General features: G+C 39.0%; 1 protein-coding gene across 3 annotated transcripts in view; it reads right to left on the bottom strand.

The window, feature by feature from the left end:
* The window catches only part of LRP12 (LDL receptor related protein 12), a 99,618-nt gene extending 78,279 nt beyond the window's left edge, over window positions 1-21,339 (bottom strand). For 2 of the 3 annotated variants that reach the window (XM_034966472.4, XM_014345991.5), the window contains exon 1: window positions 20,928-21,339. In XM_034966472.4, coding sequence (XP_034822363.1) covers window positions 20,928-21,006 — 79 coding nt within the window. In that variant the 5' untranslated portion in view covers window positions 21,007-21,339. Of the gene's footprint in view, window positions 1-20,798; window positions 20,879-20,927 lie in introns of those variants that run through there. The other variant, XM_055116846.2, reaches the window with a different exon arrangement.
* Window positions 21,340-22,612: the final 1,273 nt, after the last annotated feature.

The following is a 22,612-nucleotide window of genomic DNA, read 5'->3' on the forward strand; positions in this document are numbered from 1 at the left end:
TAGCTACCTTCCCCTGTGCCTAGAAATTGATAAACTAATCCTAAAATTCATATGAAAATTCAAGAAATCCAGAATAGCAAAAACAATCTTGAAAAATGAAAACAAATTGGAATACTCACACTTTCTGATTTCAAAACTTACTACAAAGCGACACTAATGAAGACAGTGTGGTACTAGCATAGGGATAGACAATATAGGTCATAAAATACAGATCTGAGAGGTAAACTCTCATTAATTTCAGCCAGTTGATTTTCAACAAGGGTGCCAGGAGGATTAAATGGGAGAAAGACTGGTTTTTTCAACAAATAATGCTGGAACAAAGGAAACTATGTGCAAAAGAATGAATTTGACCCCTACCTCACATCATATGCAAAAAACAGGTCAAAATGGATCAGAAACCTATATATAACAGCAAAATTATAAAACTCTTAGGGGAATTAAAAAACCACACCAGAGTAAACCCCTATGACCTTGGGTTAGCAAATGGATTCTTAGATATAATATCAAAGGCACAAGTAACAAAAACTAGGTAAACTGGACTGTCTGAAAATTGAAAACACTTGTGCCTCAAAGAACACCATTAAGAAAGTAAAAGAACAAACTATAAAACAGGATAAAATATTTGAAAATCATATATCAGATAACGGGGTTAATAACCACAATTTTTAAAGAACTCTTACAACTCAACAACAAAGACAGATACTCTAACCAATTAAGAAATGGGCAAAAGATTTGAATAGACATTTCTTCAGAGTATAAACACAAAAGGCCAATAAACATATGAGAAGAACCTCAACATCAGTACCCATTAGGGAGATGAAAATCAAAACCACCATGACATACAACTTCACACCAATTAAAACAGCTGTAATGAAAAAGACAGACAATAAAGTGTTGGCAAGGATGTGGAGAGACTGGAACCCTCACATACTGCTAGTGGGAATGTAAAATAGTGCTGCCCTTTGGAAAAGAGTTTGGAGTTCCTCAAAAAGGTAAACACAGAATTACTGTATGAGTCAGTAATTCCACTCCTCTGTATATACCCAAGAGAACTGAAACTATGTGTCCACACAAAAACTTTCACACAAATATTCATAGCATTATTCATAATAGTCCCAAAGTGCAAATTACTCAAATGTCTGTCAACTAATGAACAGATACACAAAGTGGAATATCCATACAATGGAATTTTTGGGAATAAAGTACTGAGCCATGTTACAGTCATGCTATGACATGAATAAGCCATGAAAACATTATGCTAGATGAAAGAAGCCAGACACAAAAGACCAAATATTGTATGATTTCATTTATATGAATGCCCAGAATAGGCAAATCCATAGTGACAGAAAGTTGATTTGTAGTTTCCAGGGGCTAGAGAGTAGGAAGAATGGGTAGTGATTGTTAATAGGTACAGAGTTTCCTTTTGGGCCAATGCAAATATTTTGGAATTAGATAGTGGTGACAGTTGTGTAACTTTGTGAATATGCTAAACACTGAATTGTACACTTTTAAAAGCTGAAGTTCATCATTTAAAATTGTTATTTTTAAAAAAGCATAATACACTACAACCAAGTGGTTTATCCTCAGAATGAAAGGCTAGTTATATATTTGAAAAAAGTCAATCAATGTAATCCATTATACTAACAGTCAAAAAAGAAAAATCACATAATGACATGAGTAGATACAGAAAAGGGATTTTTCAAAATACAACATAATAATGTTCATAATAAAGATTCATAATAAAACTCTTAGCAAACTAGGAATACAAAAGAACATCCTCAACTTGGTAAAAAGGCATCTACAAAAACCTTACAGCTAACATACTTAATGGTGGAATCTGAAATACTTTCCGCCCATGATGGAAAACAGGCAAGCACTCTCACCACTCCTACTCAGTGTACTAAAAGTCTTAGCCAATGCAATAAGGCAAGAAAATAAATAAATTTTAAAAAGGTGTATAGTTGGGAAACACAAAAATAATACTGTCCATATTCACAGAAGACATAATTATGCAGAAAATTTGAGAGAAATCTACACAAATACTCCTAGAACTAATAAGTGAGTTTAGACACAGGGTCAACACAAAAATCAATCACATTTCATACACATGCAAAAAACAATTAAAAATCAACATTTAAAAGCAATATTATTTCCTATAACTCCCCCCAAATGAAATATGTATAATCTAACAAAACATACAAAGGATCTGTGTGTTGAGAACTATGAAACACTAATGAAAGAAATCAAAGACCTAAATTAACAGAGCAACTCTGCATTCATGGATTAGAAAACTCAACATAGTAAAGATATCAATTCTTCCTAAAGTAATCTATAAATTTAACATAGTATCAATCAAAATCCCTGCAGGACATTTTGTAGATAAAAGCAAGCTGATTCTAAAATGTATATGGAAGAGAAAAGGAATTAGAATAGTTAATTTTTACAAAGAATAAAACTGAAAGGATTGCATACGCTACCCAATTTTAAGACTTAGGATAAAGCTACAGTAATTAAGAAAGTGTGATAATGACAAAATGATAGACACAGAACAATGGAACAGAATATAATCCAGAAATAGACTCATGCAAATATAGCCACTTGATCTTTGATAAACGTGCAAAGGCAGCTCAATGGGAAAGAATAATCTTTTCAACAAGTAGTGTTGGAACAATTGGTGGTTATCCATATGCAAAAACTGAACCTCTTTTTTAAACCTCATACCTTTTAAAAAGATAAATTATAATGAATTTTAGACCTAAATGTGTAACATAAAACTCTAAAACTTTCAGGAAAAAAGCAGAAGGAAACCTTTCTGATCTGGGATTAGGTAAAGAGCTTTTAGAAATGACACAAAAAACAACTCATTAAAAAACTGACAAGTTGAACTTCATCAAATTTTAAAACTTTTCCTTTGCCAATGGCACTGTCTAGAGAAAAAAAAGACAAGCTACAGATTCAGAGGGGGGAAAAATATATAAGAACTCCCAAAACTCAACAGCAAAAAACCACCAACCCAATTAAAAATGAGTAATGAACTCAAGCATTTCACACAAGATGGCAAAGAAGTATATGAGAAGATGTTCAATATCATTAGCCATTAAAAAATACAAATGCAAACCAGACGAGCTACCACCATATCCCTTCTAGAATGACAAAAATAAAAATATTAACAATACCAAGTACTGACAAAGATGCAGAGCAATTGAAACACTCCCACACTGCTAGTCAGAATGCAAACTGATATAGTCACTCTGGAAAACGGTTTGGTAGTTTCTGAAAAAGTTAAGCATGTATGTGTAACTTAGGACCCAGCAATTCTTCTCCTAAGTATTTATCCTAAAGCAGGAGTCCCTAACCCCCAGGCTGCAGACCAGTAATGGGCCGTGGCCTATTAGGAAGTGGGCAGCACAGCAGCAAGTGAGTGGTGGGTGAGCAAGCACTACCACCTGATAAGGTCTGCCTATGTCCCCACCCAAAATCTCATCTTGAATTATAATCCCCATAATCTTTATAATCCCCATGTGTTAAGGGAGAGATCAGGTGGAGGTAACTGAATCATGGGGGTGGTTTCCTCCATGATGTTCTCGTAATTGTGAGTGAGTTCTCATGAGATCTGATGATTTATAATTGTTTGGTAGTTCCTCTTGTGTTCATTCTCCTTCCTGTCACCTTGTGAAGAAGGTGCCTTACTTCCCTTTCACCTTCCACCATAAGTTTCCTGAGGCCTCCCCAGCCATGCTGAACTGTGAGTCAACTAAATCTCTTTCCTTTATAAATGACCTGGTCTCAGGCAGTTCTTTACAGCAGTGTGAAAACAGACTAATGCACCACCTGAGGTCCACCTCCTGGTGGCAGACTGCAAACCCTATTGTGAACTGCACATGCAAGGGATCTAGGTTGGGAGCTCCTTATGAGAATCTAATGCCTGATGATCTGAGGTGGAACAGTTTCATTCCAACACCATCCTCCCTTCCCCCCAGGTCTGCAGAAAAATTGTCTTCCACAAAACTGGTCCCTGGTGTCAGAAAGGTTGGGGACCACTGCCCTAGAGAAATAAAAACTTATGTCCACACAGAAATACTGGATATTTGTAGAAGTTTTATTTATAATAGCTAAAAACTGAAAACAATGGAAATGTCCTTCAATAGGTGAACTGATAAACTGTGGTATATCCATACAATGGCAAGGAATAAAACTAGTGATTGATGCAACAATGTGCATGAATCTCCAAGATATTATGCTGAGTAAAAGCAGTCAGTCTCAAATGGTTATGTGTTGGACAATTCCATTTATATGACATTCTTAAAAAGACAAAACTATGGTTAGGAACAGCTCAGTGGCTATCACAGATTATGGGTGAGGACATGGTTGTGACTATAAAGGAAGAGCAGGTAAGAGTTTTCTGGGGGTGATGAACTGTTCTACATCCTGATTTTAGTGGCAGCTACATGAATGTGTACATGTGTTAACAGTCACATAACTTTGCACCAGAAAAAAAGAGAGTCAGTTTTACTGTATAATGTCTAAAACAAAATTTAAAAATAAACAACCAGCTAAAAAATCAACAAAATAAAGAAATAGTGAAAGAAAATTAATAAAACAGAAAACAAGGAAAGCAGTACAGCATGAAACCAAGAGCTGGTTCTTTGAGAAGAACGTCTAAAATAAAGAAACCTTTGATAAGTCTGTTCAAGAAAAGAATGACAGACAAGAGACAGATGGGTATTAGGAATGACTATGGTGATATAATCACGGATGTAGAAAATATTTTAAAAATAATATTATTTATAAATTTAAAGCAAATATGGAAATATAGGTAAAATAACGTTCTAGAACATATAACTTAATATAAATTAGCAAAACTGACTCAAGGATGAAGGAATTGAAAATTAGAGTTATTTCCCCAAAGGCATCATGAACATATGCTTTTAGAGTAGAGTTCAAATAAACCTTTAAAAAACATAATTTCTATTTATCGTAGCTAGCCCCCTACTTAGATCAGGGAATAAAAGAATAAATAAAATAATAAAATAAAGACCAGAGATAAATCATATATTCTAATTCTCTCTAACCCACCCACACACAGCAATCAAATCAAACACTCAGATTCTTATTCTTACATAGTAGAAAAAATAATGTTAAGTTGAATTGTATACAAATGTAATTTATGCAATTTCTTAATACTCGATTGTATTTTTCATATGGCTCCTAGCCCCTGTGCAGTGATCCACTCCAGCAGCACCGATAGTAGTAGGTTCTCCTTAATCTCCCATCCTTTGTACCTGGGCAAATACTTTTATATACAAGTAATCATGTTAGTACACTACTAGGTCATAGTTTAGATAGCACTGGAGCCATATTTTGGTTAACTTTATGTCTGCTACTTTTTGAGCAAATTAGTTTGGTCTTAAAGTGTCATCCACACAAACCGGATGTACCCTACTGACAGAATACAGGAGTCCTACCCCCTGACTTGAGCTCAGTCCTCATTTAGCATCTCCATTTTACCTCCCACACAGCTCCTGCCTTCAGATGTGAGTTCCACTTCTAATGGAACTGATCTATCTCCACTGAGGTCTCTTACTGGCTTACTTAGTCCTATAGCTGATGCGTAAGAAGGGATCTACTTCTTACAGGCTCATCTGTATTATCTTGGTTAGTGAAATAAAGTCTAAACATACTAGGAATGAAAACATTTCTCCCCTCGGCATTTATTAGTACAAAATTTTTAATTTTTGCTTTCTTGTTACAGTACCTATATAGTTCATAAACAATCACTTACTTCTCTTTTTCTAATCTTAAAAGGCAAAATAATAATAACTGGAACACTAGAATCTTTTATACTACTTCTAAACACTGAACTCAACAAAAAAAAGATCGTAAGTGCTTCTAAAAGAATGGATTAACAGATATGAAAATCAAGCAGAAGAAGAGGGAGGTTAGGTTACAGGAAGGAAAAAAAGAGGTAGAGGGCAGAAGAAAGCTAAGACTGACTATGGACTGATGTCATAAATATAAATGCAAAGTATAAAAATTATCAGTAAATGTATTCTAGCAGATTAAAATATATCATTAGCAAGGTGGTATGCCCTATGAATGAATGCAAAAATGATTCAACATTAGGAATCACATAAATGTAATTTACTCCATTTATAGATAAATGAATTCATTTATTCAACAAGTATTGTCTGGCATTATATTAAATATGTTTTACATATAAATCTGGCCCTATGGTAATTGCAAAAACTAAGACAATGCCACTATTCTCAAAAAATTTTTGTTTCTGTTGGAAAATACAGTTGTCATCTTACATATTTTTATTTAACATGTTATTTACGGTAATATGTAATAGGTTTCTTATTGTCATTTTAAATGAATTAATGTTTTAATAATTACTCAATTTTAATTCCTAATATTCTTAAAAACATTTATAGCTCCTATACAAAAACCATTCTTTGGATTCCTCAATAACTGTGGAGTCCTGCGACCCGAAAGTTTGGAAACTGCTGCTAAATAGAATTACCTTATGCTAATATACCATAATTTATTCATCTATTCTATTGCTGATGAACATAGGGTTGTTTCTAGTCTGGGATTATAACCAATAAGGATGCTATGAATATTCTTGTACATGTCTTTTGGCACACATTATATACCTGTTGAGTTCACATCTAGGGGCAGAATTCCTGGGCCACAGGACATGTTTACATACAGCTTTAATAGACACTGTTTTCCAAGTGGCTTTCAGCATTTAAAATGTGGTTAGTTGAATTGAGATGGGCTGTAAGTATAAAATTTACAATGGATTTTGAAGACTGAGCATGAAAAACATAATGTAGAGCTTCTCATTAATAATTACTTTCTACTGATCACGTGTTGAAATGATAGTATTTTAGATATATTAGTTTTAAAATATTAACATTAATTTCACCTGTTTCTTTTTTTTAAATGTGGTTAATAGAAAATTCAAAACTACATATGTGATTTACACTTGAGGCTCACATTATATCTGAGATGCTTCTAAGAAGGGCACTTAGTTTTGAGGAACCAGGAAGACTCCCCAAAGGAGGCAGCAATGGGAAGAAAGCTGAAGGACAGCAGGAGTTAGCCTAGAGAAGAAAGTGGTGGAGAATGAAATAAGGCAGGCGGAGGGAACAGCGTGTATAAAGACTGGAAGTCACAAGTATGGCAGGAACATGGTGTGGGAGAGGGGGAAGGGCAGGGGTGAAGGGGAATGACCAAGATGAGGCAGAAAGATAAAAACTAGCCAGATCCCCTGCCCCTGAGTGATCATTCCTGCTTGCAGGGCACAGAGAAGGAATCCAGATCCACCAGTGCCCTGCCACCAAGCCAACATCAGCTTCAGTGTGACTAGAGCCCCAAGCCAACATCACCTCCAGTTACCAGCAGCAGGTCCCTGACACCCTGACCAGCTGCATTGCCTCCACCACTGTGGTGAACACCCACAGGAAGGCAGGCACCCTGGCACTGCTAGCGCTCTGGCACAGGTGCTGCAAGTTGGTCCCCCAATCCAGCACAGTGGATTTCGAAGCCTTGAAGAACCAGAGAACAAAGTCGGGGCCCAATACAAGTCCCCCAGAGTTAAGAGCAAGCCGTCCAGGAGTCGGGAGCTGAGCACTGGCCCCCTAAAATCTTCCAGAAATGAAGTCAGTCAGCTGGATCCACCTTATACCACAAACACTCAAAGTTATCAAATAGGATAAAAGGGAAAAAAAAATCCAAAGATCAGAAACCTCAAAGATTGAGGGTAGCAGGCCCACAAGATGAGTAAGAACCAGAGCAAGAACTCTGAAAACTCAAAAAGCCAGAGTGCCTTTTTCCCTCCAAATGACCACATCACCTCTCCAGCAAGGGTTCTGAACTGGGCTAAGATGACTGAATGACAGAAATAGAAATTTGAATATGAATAGTAACAAAGATCACTGGGCTACAGGAGTACGTTGAAACCCAATCCAAAGAAGCTAAAAATCATGATAAAACAATGCTGGAGCTGACAGACAAAACAGCCACTACAGAAAAGAATGTAACAGACCTGATAGAGCTGAAAAACACACTTTAAGAATTTCATAATGCAATCATAAGTATTAATAGCAGAACAGACCAAGCAGAGGAAAGAATCTCAGAGCTTGAAGACTGGCATTCTGAAACAAGATAGTCAGACAAGAACAGAAAAAAGAATGAATAGGAACAAACAAAACCTCTGAGAAATAAGGTATTATGTAAAGAGATCAAATCCACAACTCATTGGTGTCTCTGAAAGAGATGGGGAAAATGGAACCAACTTGGTAAACATATTTCAGGATATCATCCATGAGAATTTCCCCAACCTAGCTAGAGAAGCCAACATTCAAATTGAGAAAATGCAGAGAACTCAAGTAAGACATTTCAAAAGATCATCCCCAAGGCATGTAATCATCAGATTCTCCAAGGTGAAAATGAAAGAAAAAATATTAAAGGTAGCTAGAGAGAAAAAGCAGGTCACCTACAAAGGGAAGTCCATCAGACTAACAGCACACCTCTCAGCAGCAACTCTACAAGCCAGAAGAGACTGGGGGCCAATATTCAAAATTCTTAAAGAAATTCCAGCCCAGAATTTCATATCTTGCCAAAGCGTCATAAGCAAAGGAGAAATAAGATCCTTTTCAGACATGCGAATGCTGAAGGAATTCGTTACCACCAGACGTGCTGTGCAAGAGCTCCTGAATGAAGCACTAAACATGGGAAGGAAGGACCATTACCAGCCACTACAAAAACACACTGAAGTATACAGACCAATGACACTATAAAGCAACTGCATAAACAAGTCTGCAAAATAACCAGGAAACATCATGATGACAGGATCAAATCCACACATATCAATACCAAGCTTGAATGTAAATGGGATAAATGCCCCAAGTAAAAGACACAGAATGGCAAGCTGGATAAAGAACCAAGATGCATAGGTATGGTATCTTCAAGAGACTCATCTCACATCCAATGACACACATAGGTTTAAAATAAAGAGAGAAAAATCTACCAAGCAAATGGAAAAAAGAAAAAAGCAATCCTAGTTTCAGATAAAATGGACTTTAAAACACAGATCGAAAAAGACAAAGAAGAACATTACATAATGGTAATGGGTTCAATTCAACAGGAAGATTTTAAATATATATGCACTCAACACAGGAGCACCCAGATTCATAAGGCAAGTTCTTAGAGACCTTCAAAGAGACTTAGACTCCCACATAATAATAGTGGGAGACTTTAACACCTCACTGACAGTATTAGATCATCAAAACAGAAAATTAACAAAGATATTCAGGACCTGAATTCAGCACTAGATCAAACAGACCTGACAGATATCTACAGAATTATCCGCCCTAAAACAGAATATACATGCTTCTCATTGCCAGATGGCACGTACTCTAAAATTGATTACATAATCGGAAGTAAAACACTCCTCAGCAAATACAAAAGAAATGAAATAGTAAAAAACAATCTCTTGAACAATAGTACAATCAAATTAGGAATCAAGACTAAGAGACTCACTAAAAACCATACAATTACATGAAAATTAAATAATCTGCTCCTGAATGACTTTTGGGTAAATAATAAAATTCAGGCAGAAATCAAGAAGTTCTTGGAAACAGGTCGGGAGCAGTGGCTCACGCCTGTAATCCCACCACTTTGGGAGGCCAAGGCAGGCAGATCACGAGGTCAGGAGATTGAGACCATCCTAGCTAACAAGGTGAAACCCTGTCTCTACTGAAAATACAAAAAAATTAGCTGGGCGTGGTGGTGGGCACCTGTAGTCCCAGCTACTTGGGAGGGGGAGGCAGGGGAATGGCATGAACCAGGGAGGCGGAGCTTGCAGTGAGCCAAGACTGCGCCACTGTGCTCCAGCCTGGGCAACAGAACGAGACTCCATCTCAAAAAAAAAAAAAAAAGAAAAAAAAGTTCTTGGAAACCAATGGAACAAAGATACAACATCCCAGAATCTCTGGGACACAGCTAAGGCAGTATTAAAAGGGAAATTTATAGCACTAAATGCCCACATCAAAAAGTTAGAAAGATTGCAAATTAACAACTTAACATCACAACTAAAAGAACTAGAGAACCAAGAGCAAATAAATCCCAAAGCTAGTAAAGACAAGAAATAACCAAAATCAGAGATGAACTGAAGGAGACTGAGATGCAAAAAACCATTCAAAACATCAACAAATCCAGGAGCTGGGTTTTTTTTGAAAAAATTAATAAAACAGACCACTAGCTAGGCTAATAAAGAAGAGAGAAAATTCAAATGAGCACAATCAGAAACAACAAAGGGGATACTACCACAGACCCCACAGAAATACAAACAATCATCAGAGAATGTTGCAAACACCTGTATGCACATAAACTAGAAAAATCTAGAAGAAATGGATAAATTACTGGACACATACACCTTCCTAAGACTAAACCAGGAAAAAAACTGAATCCCTGAACAAGCTAATAACAAACTCTGAAATTAAGTCAGTAATAAACAGCCTACCAACCAAAAAATGCCCAGATGGATTCACAGCCGAATTCTACCAGATGTACAAAGAAGAGTTGGTACTGTTCCTGCTGTAACTATTCAAAAAAATTGAAGAGGAAGGGCTCCCTCTTAAGTCATTCTATGAGGTCAGCATCATCCTGATACCAAAACCTGATGGCGGTTTTGGTATTAAAAAAACAAACAAACAAAAACAAAAAACTTACTGGCAACAAAAGAAAACATCAGGCCAATATTCTTCATGAACACTGATGCAAAAATCCTCAAAAAATACTTGCAAACCAAATCCAGCAGCACATCAAAAAGCTTATCCACCATGATCAAGTAGGCTTTATCCCTGGGATGCAAGGTTGATTCAACATATGCAAATCAATAAATGTGATTCATCACATAAAGAGAGCTAAAGACAAAAACCACATGATTATCTTGACAGATGCAGAAAGGGCTTTTGATGAAACTCCACACCCCTTCATATTAAAAACTCTCAGTAAACAAGGTATTAAGAAATATACCTGAAAATAATAACAGCCATCTATGACAAACAAACCCACAACCAACATCATAATGAATGGGCAAAAGCTGGAAGCATGACCCCTGAAAACCGACACAAGACAAGGATGCCCTCTCTCACCACTGCTATTCAACATAGTACTGGAAGTCTCGGTTAGGGTAATCAAGCAAAAGAAATAAATAAAGCGCATCTAAATAGGAAGAGAGGATGTCAAATTATCCCTGTTTGCAAATGACATGATCCTATATCTAGAAAACCCCATAGTCTCGGCCCAAAGCTTCTTAAGCTGATAACTACTTCAGCAAATTCACAGGATATAAAATCAATGTGCAAATATCACTAACATTCCTATACACCAACAACAGTCAAGCTGAAGCCAAATCAGGAATGTAATTCCATTCACAACTGCCATAAAAAGAATAAAATACCCAGGAACACAGCTAACCAGGGAGGTGAAAGATCTCTAGAAGGAGAACTATAAAACTATGCTTACAGAAATCAGAAATGACACAAACAAATGGAAAAACATTCTATGTTTATGGGTAAGAAGAATCAATACTGTTAAAATGGCCATACTGCCCAAATCAATTTACAGATTCAATGCTATTCCTATTAAATGACCATTGACATTCTTCACAGAACTAGAAGAAACTATTTTAAAATTCATATAGAACCAAAAAAGAGCCCAAATAGCAGAGGTAATCCTAAGCAAACAGAAGAAAGCTGAAGAAATCACGCTACCAAACTTCAAACTACACTACAGGTCTACAGTAACCAAAACTGCATGGTACTCGTACAAAAACAGACACATAGACCAATGGAACACAATAGAGAACCCAGAAATAAGGCAGCACATCTACAACTAACTGATCTTCAACAAACTTGACAACAATGAGCCATAGGAAAAGGATTCCTTATTCAATAAATGGTGCTGGGGTAACCGGCTAGTCATATGCAGAGGACTGAAACTGGACCCCTTCCTTACACCATATACAAAAATTAACTCAAGACGGATTGAAGACTTAAATATAAAACCCAAAACTATAAAAACCCTGGAAGACAAGCTAGGCAATACCATTCTAGACACAGAAATAGGCAAAGATCTCAGGATAAAGATGCCAAAAGCAATTGCAACAAATGCAAAATTTGACAAATGGAATCTAATTAAACTGACGAGCTTCTGTCCAGCAAAGGAAACGGTCAACAGAGTGAACAGGCTACCTACAGAATGGGAGAAAATTTTTGCAAACTATGCATCTGACAAAGATTCATAATTTGCAAAATATCCAGCATCTATAAAGAACTAATCTAGGCTGGGTGCGGTGGCTCATGCCTGTAATCCCAGCACGTTGGGAGGCCCAGGCGGGTGGATCACGAGGTCAGGAGATTGAGACCATCAGGACTAACACAGTGAAACCCTGTCTCTACTAAAAATACAAAAAAAAAAAAAAAAAAAAAAAAATTAGCCGGGCATGGTGGTGGGTGCCTGTAGTCCCAGCTACTTGGGAGGCTGAGGCAGGAGAATGGCGTGAACCCACGAGGCGGGGCTTGCAGTGAGCCAAGATTGTGCCACTGCACTCCAGCCTGGGCGACAGAGCAAGACTCCATTTCAAAAAAAAAAAACAAAACAAACAAACAAAAAACTAATCTAATCTATAAAGAACTTAAAACACATTTACAAGAAAAAAACCCATTGAAAACTGGGTAAAGGACATGAACACTTTTCAAAAAAAGACATACATACAGCCAACAATCATATGAAATATAGCTCAACATCACCAGTCAGAGAAATGCAAATCAAAACCACAATGAGATACCATCTCACACCAGTCAGAATGGCTAATTATTAAAAGGTCAAAAAAATAACAAATGCTTGAGAGGTTGTGGTGAAAAAGGAATGCTTGTACACTGTTGGCAGAAGTGTAATTAGTTCAATCATTGTGGAAGACAACGTGGCGACTCCTCAAAGACCTAAAAACAGAAATATCATTGACCCAGCAATCCCATTACTGGGAATACACCCAAAGGAATATAAATTGTTCTATTATAAAGACACATGCATGTGTTATGTTCCTTGTAGCACTGATTCACAATAACAAAGACATGGAATTAACCTAAATGCCCATCAATGACAGACTGGATAAAGAAAATGTGGTACACATATACCATAGAATACTATGTAGTCATAAAAAAGAACAAGAACATGTCCTTTACAGGAACTTGGATGGAGGTGGGGGCCATTATCCTTAGCAAACAAATGCAGGAACAGAAAACCAAATACTGCATGTTCTCACTTATAAGTGGGAGCTAAATGATGAGAACACATGGACACATAGAGGAAGGGGAACAACACATACTGGGGCCTGTCAGAAGGTGGCGGGTGGGACAAAGGAGAGGATCAGAAAAAATAACTACTGGGTACTATGTATGATATGATGTACAGATATCACTAGATAGGATGTAACATATCACTAGGTGATGAAATAATCTGTACAACAAACCCCCATGTAATAATTGTGTACAACAAACCCCCATGACACAAGTTTACTTATATAACAAACCTGCACATGTACTCCTGAACTTAAAAGTGAAAAAAAAAAAACTAGCCAGATCATGAAAGCTCTGCTGAGTTTAATTTATATTTTAAGAACAGGGAACTGCTGTTGGGTTTTAAGCAAGAAAGTTACATTATCAGATCTGTACTTTAGATAAGTCACTCTGGCTACTGCTAGGTGTGACATGATTCAATCAGGACAAGACTAGAGCTAAGACTAGTTGGTGGCTGTTACAATAATGTAGACAAAAAAAAATAATGGGCCTCTACACGAAGAGCACAGCAGTAGACAGACATGAACCTTAGGCAAAACTACTATTCTCAAAGCTTCAGTTTCTTCTAATAATACCTACCTCACACAATGATTTTGAGAATTAATCATGGCATTTTTTGTATAGGTGTTCTGTATTCTCTTAGTAAAACTTTCACAAGCAATAATAATTTCACGAAACAATTCTACTTCAAAATATATCAGATACAAAGATTATTCTTATGTTTTCTCCAATATATGTAAAAAGATGCCTTAACTATTAATGAAATTAAGTCAGATTATGAAAGGTTTACTCACTTATATTTGAAAAAGTAAATTCCAACTACTAAACATCCTATTGTGCTCCATTTAATCCTAATATTAAAAGATTGGCATCATTATTAATTTCTCTAAAAACTGAAATGTAAGTGAATTAAAGGTAGGTATCAAGTTAGTCTCATTCAATGACAAAACATGAGCATAAAACAATTTCACATCTTCACCAAACTGATACCAGCAAGTAAATGAGTTATTAACTATTTAAGAGGAAAACTAGAAAACTGTTTTGTCAGTTTTATTTACTTTGAAGTTTTGGGACCTACTAAAGTTATATCTTCTGTAAAGCTACACAATAAAAAAAAAAAAAGATAAAAGCTCAATTTTTCCAAATCTGCTCTGAAATTCACCAATCTTTTAATACATTCTTGCCTCTACCAAAGACAATCTGATTTCTAAAGCAATCTTTATTGATAGCTTAGCAGAAAGCATTTAACTTTGGCAAAAAGGTATTGGAAATCCAGCTTTTGCTCCACCCTTTGCTTCCTGCCTGAAATACACTTAAAACATTGTAAAAAGTTATGTTCTATACTTATTTCATTGACAAAATGACTGCCCTCAGAACTGAGTTCTCCACAGAACCCTTCTTAAGGTTCCTCCCCTTGTAATTTAAGTCCATCTCTTCCTGTCATCTGTTGTACAACTATTCACAATATATGTGCTTGCATAGTGTTCATAGCCTTCTCTATTCTAGATTAAATAACAGAAATCTAACTTGCTAAGCGTCCAAACTGTTCTACTGAATTGAGGGAACAAAAATCACCCTCAACTTCTCATTCCTCCTCTTCACTGATGATCTTATGTCATATTACTTTGAGAAAATAAGAACGATCAGATGTAATGTCCACCTTCCCACCCCAAAACCTACAGACCTAAGTACACTTGCACCAATATTTTCTTCTTTACCTCTTACGGCAAGAGGAAAAATCCCCTTATCTCTATCAATAGGGCAACCTACACTCCTTTATCTCCACTACTACTACCTTGGTCCAAGCTCCTGTTATCTCTCACCTGGATTACAGCCAAAATCTCCTAACTGATCATCCCATCTCTACTGTTTCCCACTTCACAACAATACTCCACATAGTAGCAAATGTGACTGTTTCAAAACATAAATCATATTATGTCACTTAAATAGTTAAAATAAAACCCAAACTCTTTACCATGGATTCTAAATCCTAGAGTTTCTAAGTATTGCTCTAATCTCATCCTGTCACTCTCCCTTACAACCATTATGTTCCAGTTACAGTGTTTTTAGTAATTTATCTGCAACATACCAGCTCTTTCCTGATCCTGGGCCTTTCATGCATTGTTCTCATATGTAAAGCTCTCTTACCCAACCATAACACAGTTAGCTATGCTTTAGGTCTCATAAATGTCCCTTCATGAAAAAGTCTTCCCCTAATTACTCTGTGCCTGTTACTCACTATCTCTGCCCCGTGTCTGTTTCTTTGAGAGCACTTATTACAACTTATTCATTAGACTATAAGCTCCATGAGGGCAGAAACTATGTGCATCAGGTTTTATCTAACACAGTGCTAGACATAAGCAAGGGCTCAATAAATATTTGCTAAATGAACTAAGTGAAGAGACAGCCAGGGTTAGGCTACAATCCTGACTCTACTACTTCATACTGGTTTGACTTCAGTTAAGTCACAATATTTCTGTGTTTCAATGTTCTCTTCCATAAAACAAAAGAAAGAGTACATATCTGATAGGATTGCCAAATAAGACCTACTAAAGATTAATTGGCAATAAATAAAGACTAATCATGCATCTTTCAATGTAAGTATTAAGTACTTGTAAGTAAATAAGTGCTATTAAACTTAATAAATGTTAGTTTCCTTCCTTCCCTTCTATAACTTAGACAGTAAGAATTCCCTAAGCTAATACAGTATTGAAATAATATATTTATATATACTTAAAAAGAAGAGACTCTGATAACATGTATTTGAATAGATACATTGGTAATTTGTATTTGCAGGATCTAATCCTAAATTTTAGAAAATGGGAATAAATAATGTACATCTATTACTTAACTCTCTCAAAAAGCAGGGAGTGATAAGGAGAAAAGAAGAAAAACAGAAAAGAAAGGTAACCTTAGAAATTAGAGATCATCAACTTCCAATTCCTAAATTTAGAACAACCTTCCTCTTCTTATAAAGACTTGCAGTAAGAACAGGATTAATACCTAAAATAAAAATATTCTATGTTTACTTAAATCTATATAATTCTCACTTATATTTCATATATATTTTTACTGAACTTTCACCCCTTAAATTGTGGTATCACTGGTAAAGTGGGGAAAAAAAAAAGGAACAACATCTCATATCAGAAACACAAAAAGGCCCTCTTGTTCCCTTAATATTTTAATAAGCTTTAAATTTTCTAATTACAAAAGTAAATCTCAACATTTTCTTTAACTGCTGCTCACTTTTCAGGCTAAAATCCCTTTTATGTTCTTCAAAAGAAATTTTACTTTCTAGGAACCTTATAAATCATTTACCATACATCATTCAAATCTCCTCCATACTCTATCTAGAATACAGTTAACAGTGCTTGTTTAATACTTTCTGCCTGATAACCACCTAGAATTTTGTGGAATGTGCTGCCCACCTTCATATTCTCCCAAGGATATGGATATAATTTAGATTCTGAACTCAAGGAAGGGTTTATGTTAAGCAATTAATTCAATTTTATTCAACACATTTTATGTAATCAAACTTGACTTTGTAAGAAGTAATTGGTATCTGGTTTAGATTTTTCCCTCATGTTCCAGTTACTTCTACAACCTTTCTAAAATTGGAATTTCTTGTCTACCCTTAAACCAGTTATTAAGTGCTACTGAACATTCCATAAAATTCATGGGAAAAGATTCATCCATTACATATATGCAAAGTAAAAAGATTATTTTAGGCTACCACAACATCTAGAATACTACTGTGAACAGTAAAGACTCTTGACTGTAATAAGCTGAAAACCAGTTTAAAAATGAATTTTATCACAAGTCAATCAGTATATGCTGTGAACAGTTCTACGACTATCAAATGCTCTGGCAGCAAGTAACCAAAAATTAACCATCTGCAACTCTTGAAGTTTATTGTAAAATGATATACAAACAAAAAACATTCTAAATTACATTTATTTATTTATTTATTTTTTGAGACAGAGTTTCACTCGTCACCCAGGCTAGAATATAATTGTGCAATCTTGGCTCACTGTAACCTCCACCTTCCTGGTTCAAGTGATTCTCCTGCCTCAGCCTCCTGAGTAGCTGGGATTACAGGCATGTACCAGCACACCTGGCTAATTTTTGTATTTTTAATAGAGACGGGGTTTCGCCATGTTGGCCAGGCTGGTCTCAAACTCCTGACTTCAGGAGACTCACCCGCCTCAGCCTCCCAAAGTGCTGGGATTACAGGCCTGAGTCACCACGCCTGGCCTCTAAACTATATTTTAAGGCTTCATCTTGGGTAGTGTTTTTCAAGCTAAGGACTGCAATTTATTAGTGGATCCAAAATTTATTTAATGAGTCCAGACCAGCAAATGAAGAAGGGAAGGGTGAGAAAGAGGAGGAATAAATAGAAAACATCTGAGTGCACAGGTAGTTAAGAGTACGATTTCATTAACTTTTTTCTCTATGTACATAGTACCCGAAGCAATGTGTATTTTAAGGGTGGGTTTGAGTAAAAGTTAGGAAACACTAATCTGGGAGACAAACAGAAGTGGAAAGGATAAAGCAACGGAACTGTCAGAATTACCAAATTGTGGTTTAGGAGGTGAGCAAGACTAACAGCTTCTATTGACTAGGAGACAGAGGTTTTGGAAACTCCCATAGATTTGTAAAAGCGAGACATCCCTATGTGAAAAATGACAAAGCACTTTTTCCTCTTACAGTAAGCCTAGGACAATGCGTAGCAAAGCTTGTGGTTGTCACCACTGATATTTTTATCCCTTCAAACTTTCAAAGGTGGCAGAGGTCAACCTTTACTCTCTCCTAACTCTTAGGCACATTGAATGCGGTTAAGATACAGTAGCCCCTGAAAGATAATTACAGGTCCTTGAACAACTACTTCTAGAAAACATTATATTCTAGATTACAATTTAGAGTTTCAGGTAAGACTCTGGCATTCAGAAAAGTTAATTTGGAAGTACAACAGTCACATATCAGAGCCCATAAAATCGTCATCTGGAAAGTAGCACCAAAATAAACAACAAAAAATTTTTTTATGTATGTGAAATGTTTCAAAAATCTGAAGCACACCTTAGAGTCATTTCATTTTCAAGAGTCACTCTGTGAAGAATTAATATTGCAGTTCCCTAAATATTGGCCAATCAACCTGCTTTTCTTTGTTAACAGTGATTGTGAATATTCAGTTTCATTAACAGAGCTAATTATTTTTGAAGCCTTTTAAAACACACACCCACACTTTTTACTGTATAGAGGACAGTTTCATAAATTACAGCTAGTATCTGTTCTAAGAGGCTCAAGGCGACAGCTATTTCTCAGGATGCATCCACTACCCATTACAACTACTATATATTCTAAGTTACTCAATTCCCACTATTGTTATAGAACCACATCCACCCCATACTATTGTTACAGCCCTTTTTCACTATTATAAACCCACATATGGTTAGAGACAGAAGAGGACAAAAAACATGCAGCCATAAAGAGGATTTCTCAGTTCCAGGGTGAAGGGTTCCCTTTAATCTCTGCTGATATAGTTTAATGTTCTGCCTGGTTCACTACCTCCTTTTTTTTTTTACACTTTGAAACTTGCTGTGGCTTGAGACATCAACCTTTGGCATAATCACCTGCTGGTTTTATAATCTGCGGCCCACACTGTTGGAAAAAGGAGTTTCAGTCTTTGCTTACTAACAATTTGTGTTCCTCACTGAACACAAATTCCAAAAAGATAAAGCTTTGATAGGCACCTACCAGAAAGTCACTTTGTGTACAAGTACTAAAGAATGCACCAAAACAAATTGAGGGGTTCACAGCCTCTTATCCCTCGAGGCAAAAGACTTCTAGTTCAAACACTGATGACACAGGTTTTAATGAAAGAAGAGCCCATTTATTTATCTATTCTGATCAGACATCACAGAAATTCAATTCTTATTATAGTAGAGGCCAAAGCTGGACAATCCTAATCACCCTAAATTAAAGATACCTCTCAATTTCTTCTCTCTCCTGGGCCATTACACCAAACCTAGAGCAGAACTATACCCACCTTCAGGGCAGAAGAAACAACGTAATAGCTTATTGATCTCTGGTGTAGACCCAAACCCACAAGTCATCAGGCAAGCAGGGATTACAGCCACTTGATGCAGCTAACAATCAAAAGTCGTGTACTGGGTTTTTGGTCCCACACAAGCACACCTCTGGCAATTACCCCTACATAAAAAATGGACCAAACTACTCTCCTCACCAAAACAAACAAAAATACTACTAATCAGGTACGGGAGCAGCACATCCTTAATTGTACCAAAAAGAATTTCTTGGCTGTCAGTAAATGCCCAATTACGTTCATTAATTCTTCTTTTAGCGTCACTTGCCAGGTTTCAAAAGCCACCATCACGTTCAATTCCGTAGATAAATGCGTTCAAAAGAGATAACACTTGCTGACAAATTGGCTGTTGACTAAACCTCACCACCACCACCATTATACTAGTCAAATCAATGTTTGTGGCAAATGAATTAGACTTTTTATAAGTAAAATTTACCAAAGTAATGGTATCTTCTAATTCTTTTTCTGGAGAAATCAGAGCAACACTCCAAAAAGGAAAGGTTAAAACTGAGCTCTCTGAAATACCTATTCAGTGTGTTTAACTGATGAACTAAGAACGGTGAAGACAGAAGTGTAACTTAATTATCTTAAGAGATAGATGTTCTTTGTAATTAATTCCATTCAGCTCTTGCTCAGACCCCAACGCAATATAAAGCTGTCCGCACAGTCTTCAGCCTTCTCTTAACCCGAAAGGAGTTATCTCTAACCCGATCCATCGACTGGAATAAAGTAACAGTGACCACAGCAGCGGACGATGATGGATGAAATTACAATTGAACTAGGAGTCAGGACAGATGTGTACACCCTAACAGGAGAGACTGAGGTGGAGCTGGAAACTATTTTCTGGCCTTCTCCCGCGTGCTGCTCCCGGGGAACCAACAGGACCCTGCACGCCCGGATTCGGCAGAGCCCTTGCCCCCGAGGTGGAGGAGTGGGGAGAAGTCAGCGGGAAGCCTTTTCAGGGAATCGAGTAGGACAAGGGCTGGCGCGGTGGGAATCTCACCGGTGAGAGAACTTCCTAACCCCGGGTTGAGGGGGCGGGGGGAAGGACCGTCCCGGCAGCGGCGGGGGCGAGCTCCTCTGCTTTCTCACAGTCAAGCATCTTTGTGTGTGGATTGTGCCGGGCTACGGGTCCTCGAGCAACTGGCCGCGGGGGCCCTCGAACCCAGGTCGGGAAGTCCGCCCGCCACCCCCTCGCTCCGCCGGGGCCCTCCCGGCCGGGCCCCCCAGCCCCTCTCCACCACCCGAGGGTCTGGAGGTGGGCGAGTGGAGAAAAGCATCTCCGTGTGGGGACACCCGTTCCGCCACATCCACCCCCTCACCGGTCTTTGTCCCGCCGGTAGCCAGGGTCTCCGCGGGAGTCTCCAGGGGAACCCCCGTCCTGGAGGCCTCGGGGCCCGGGTCGCCTCAGCTTTGTTCGGTCAGCGGGGCGCGGGGACGCGGACACTTACCGTACACCCCAGCGAGGAAAAGCAAGAGCAACGCAGACCTCCACCGCGGAGACTCTTTTGTGCTCCAGCGACGGGCCATAACCACAGCAGATGGAGAGAGAGAGGAGGAGACGGAGGAGGAGGGAGGAGGAGCTGGAGGTAGACGCCGCCGCCGCCGCGGAGCCACCGGCTGCTCCCTGCGCTCTCCGCGGCTGCGGGAGGGGGAGGGGAGGGGCCGCCGCCGCACGCGCGCGCTCCCTCCTCCCTCCGGCTCGCCTGCTCCCACCCCGGGCGGCGCGAGAGCCCCACGCGGGGCGGCCCTCCTGGGGGCAAGGGCAAGGAGCTCGCGCGCCAGCGCGAGACGAGAGGGTGGCGGACGCCGGACTCCGGCCTCGCGCCGCTCGGGGTAGCCGGCGCCGCCACTCGCCAGACTGAGCGCGCGCCCATCCGTGCGATCGGCAATCCCCTGGCCCGCCTGCCTCGGTTCCCTCCCCGCGCTCCGCTGGACTTTCCAAGTTTCGGGCCGATTTCCACGCGACGGGAGCCCAAGGAGCAAGGCAGCGCCAATCGATGAGAGAGCGTGCGAACGCCGGCTGCTGGATGCCCAGGGGCTGGAGCGCGGGGTGTGTGGAGGAGCACGGTCGCTGTCCGAGGCCTGGGCTCTGGCCCAGCGGGTGGGGGGGGTGGGATACCAGCTGGGAGGCTGAAGGTGGTTCCGTGTTGGGGGAGGCGTGGATGGTCTGAAGCTGAGAACTTGGGAGTTCCTTCCTCTATCCGGTACCCCCAAGTCTCCACTTGCTGTCGGCGCGGAGCTTCGAGTGGGGGTGGGCTCAAGTTAGTGCGGCCAACCTGGCAGCTGGTCGGTCAAGGGGCAGTGTGGACTCCCACGCTCAAGGTGCCCGGAATGAGTCGGGCAAGGCTTGTGCAGAGCCCCTCCAGTCTGGCGTGGAAGCCCCAAGAGGTCATTTGACATCTCACGCTGGGTCGGGTGCAGCTGGGCCAGGATGTTCGGCAGGGCTGGAGCCGACTTTCAGGGTAGATATATTGAAAGGAGGATTTGCCCATCACGCTGCAGTTTCCCTAAAGCTCTTTCCTCACTCCCAACAAATGGGAGTCCTCCTTTACTTAGATCCCCAGAACACTTTTCTACGTACGTCTGTAGTGACGCTGGCACATCAGACCTTACCCCCTGTGTTTTTAAAGCGTTTGTCTACAACGTCTTATTTATATTAGATTCTATCGTTGCCCTTTGCAAGCACTCTCCATGCTATTCATTGAAGACCTACACTGCATCATGCTGTCCTATTGACATAGGTTGTCACTTTTTAATCCCAAACATCCTTGTGAGATAAATATTACCCATGTTTTATAGAAAAGAGAGAGATTAAATTACTCATGGCAAGTTTGAAACAGTTTTTCTCATTCCAAAGTAAAGATTGTTGCCCCTATACCACAGCAAACTCTCTAGCACAATGCTTAGCGCCTAGTAATGTGTCGGAGTTGGTGCCTGCCAGGGGGTTCCGTGGTCTCCCTGACTTCAAGAATGAAGCTGCAGACCTTCCCGGTGACTGTTACAGCTCTTAAAGATGGCACGGACTCAAAGAGTGAGCGGTAGCAAGGTTTATTGCGAAGAACAAAAGGACAGCTTCCACAGCATGGAAGAGGACCCCAGGCGCTGGCCGGTGGTGGCCAGCTTTTATTCCCTT

Source organism: Pan paniscus, chromosome 7, assembly GCF_029289425.2.
Source record: "Pan paniscus chromosome 7, NHGRI_mPanPan1-v2.0_pri, whole genome shotgun sequence".
Taxonomy (NCBI): domain Eukaryota; kingdom Metazoa; phylum Chordata; class Mammalia; order Primates; family Hominidae; genus Pan; species Pan paniscus.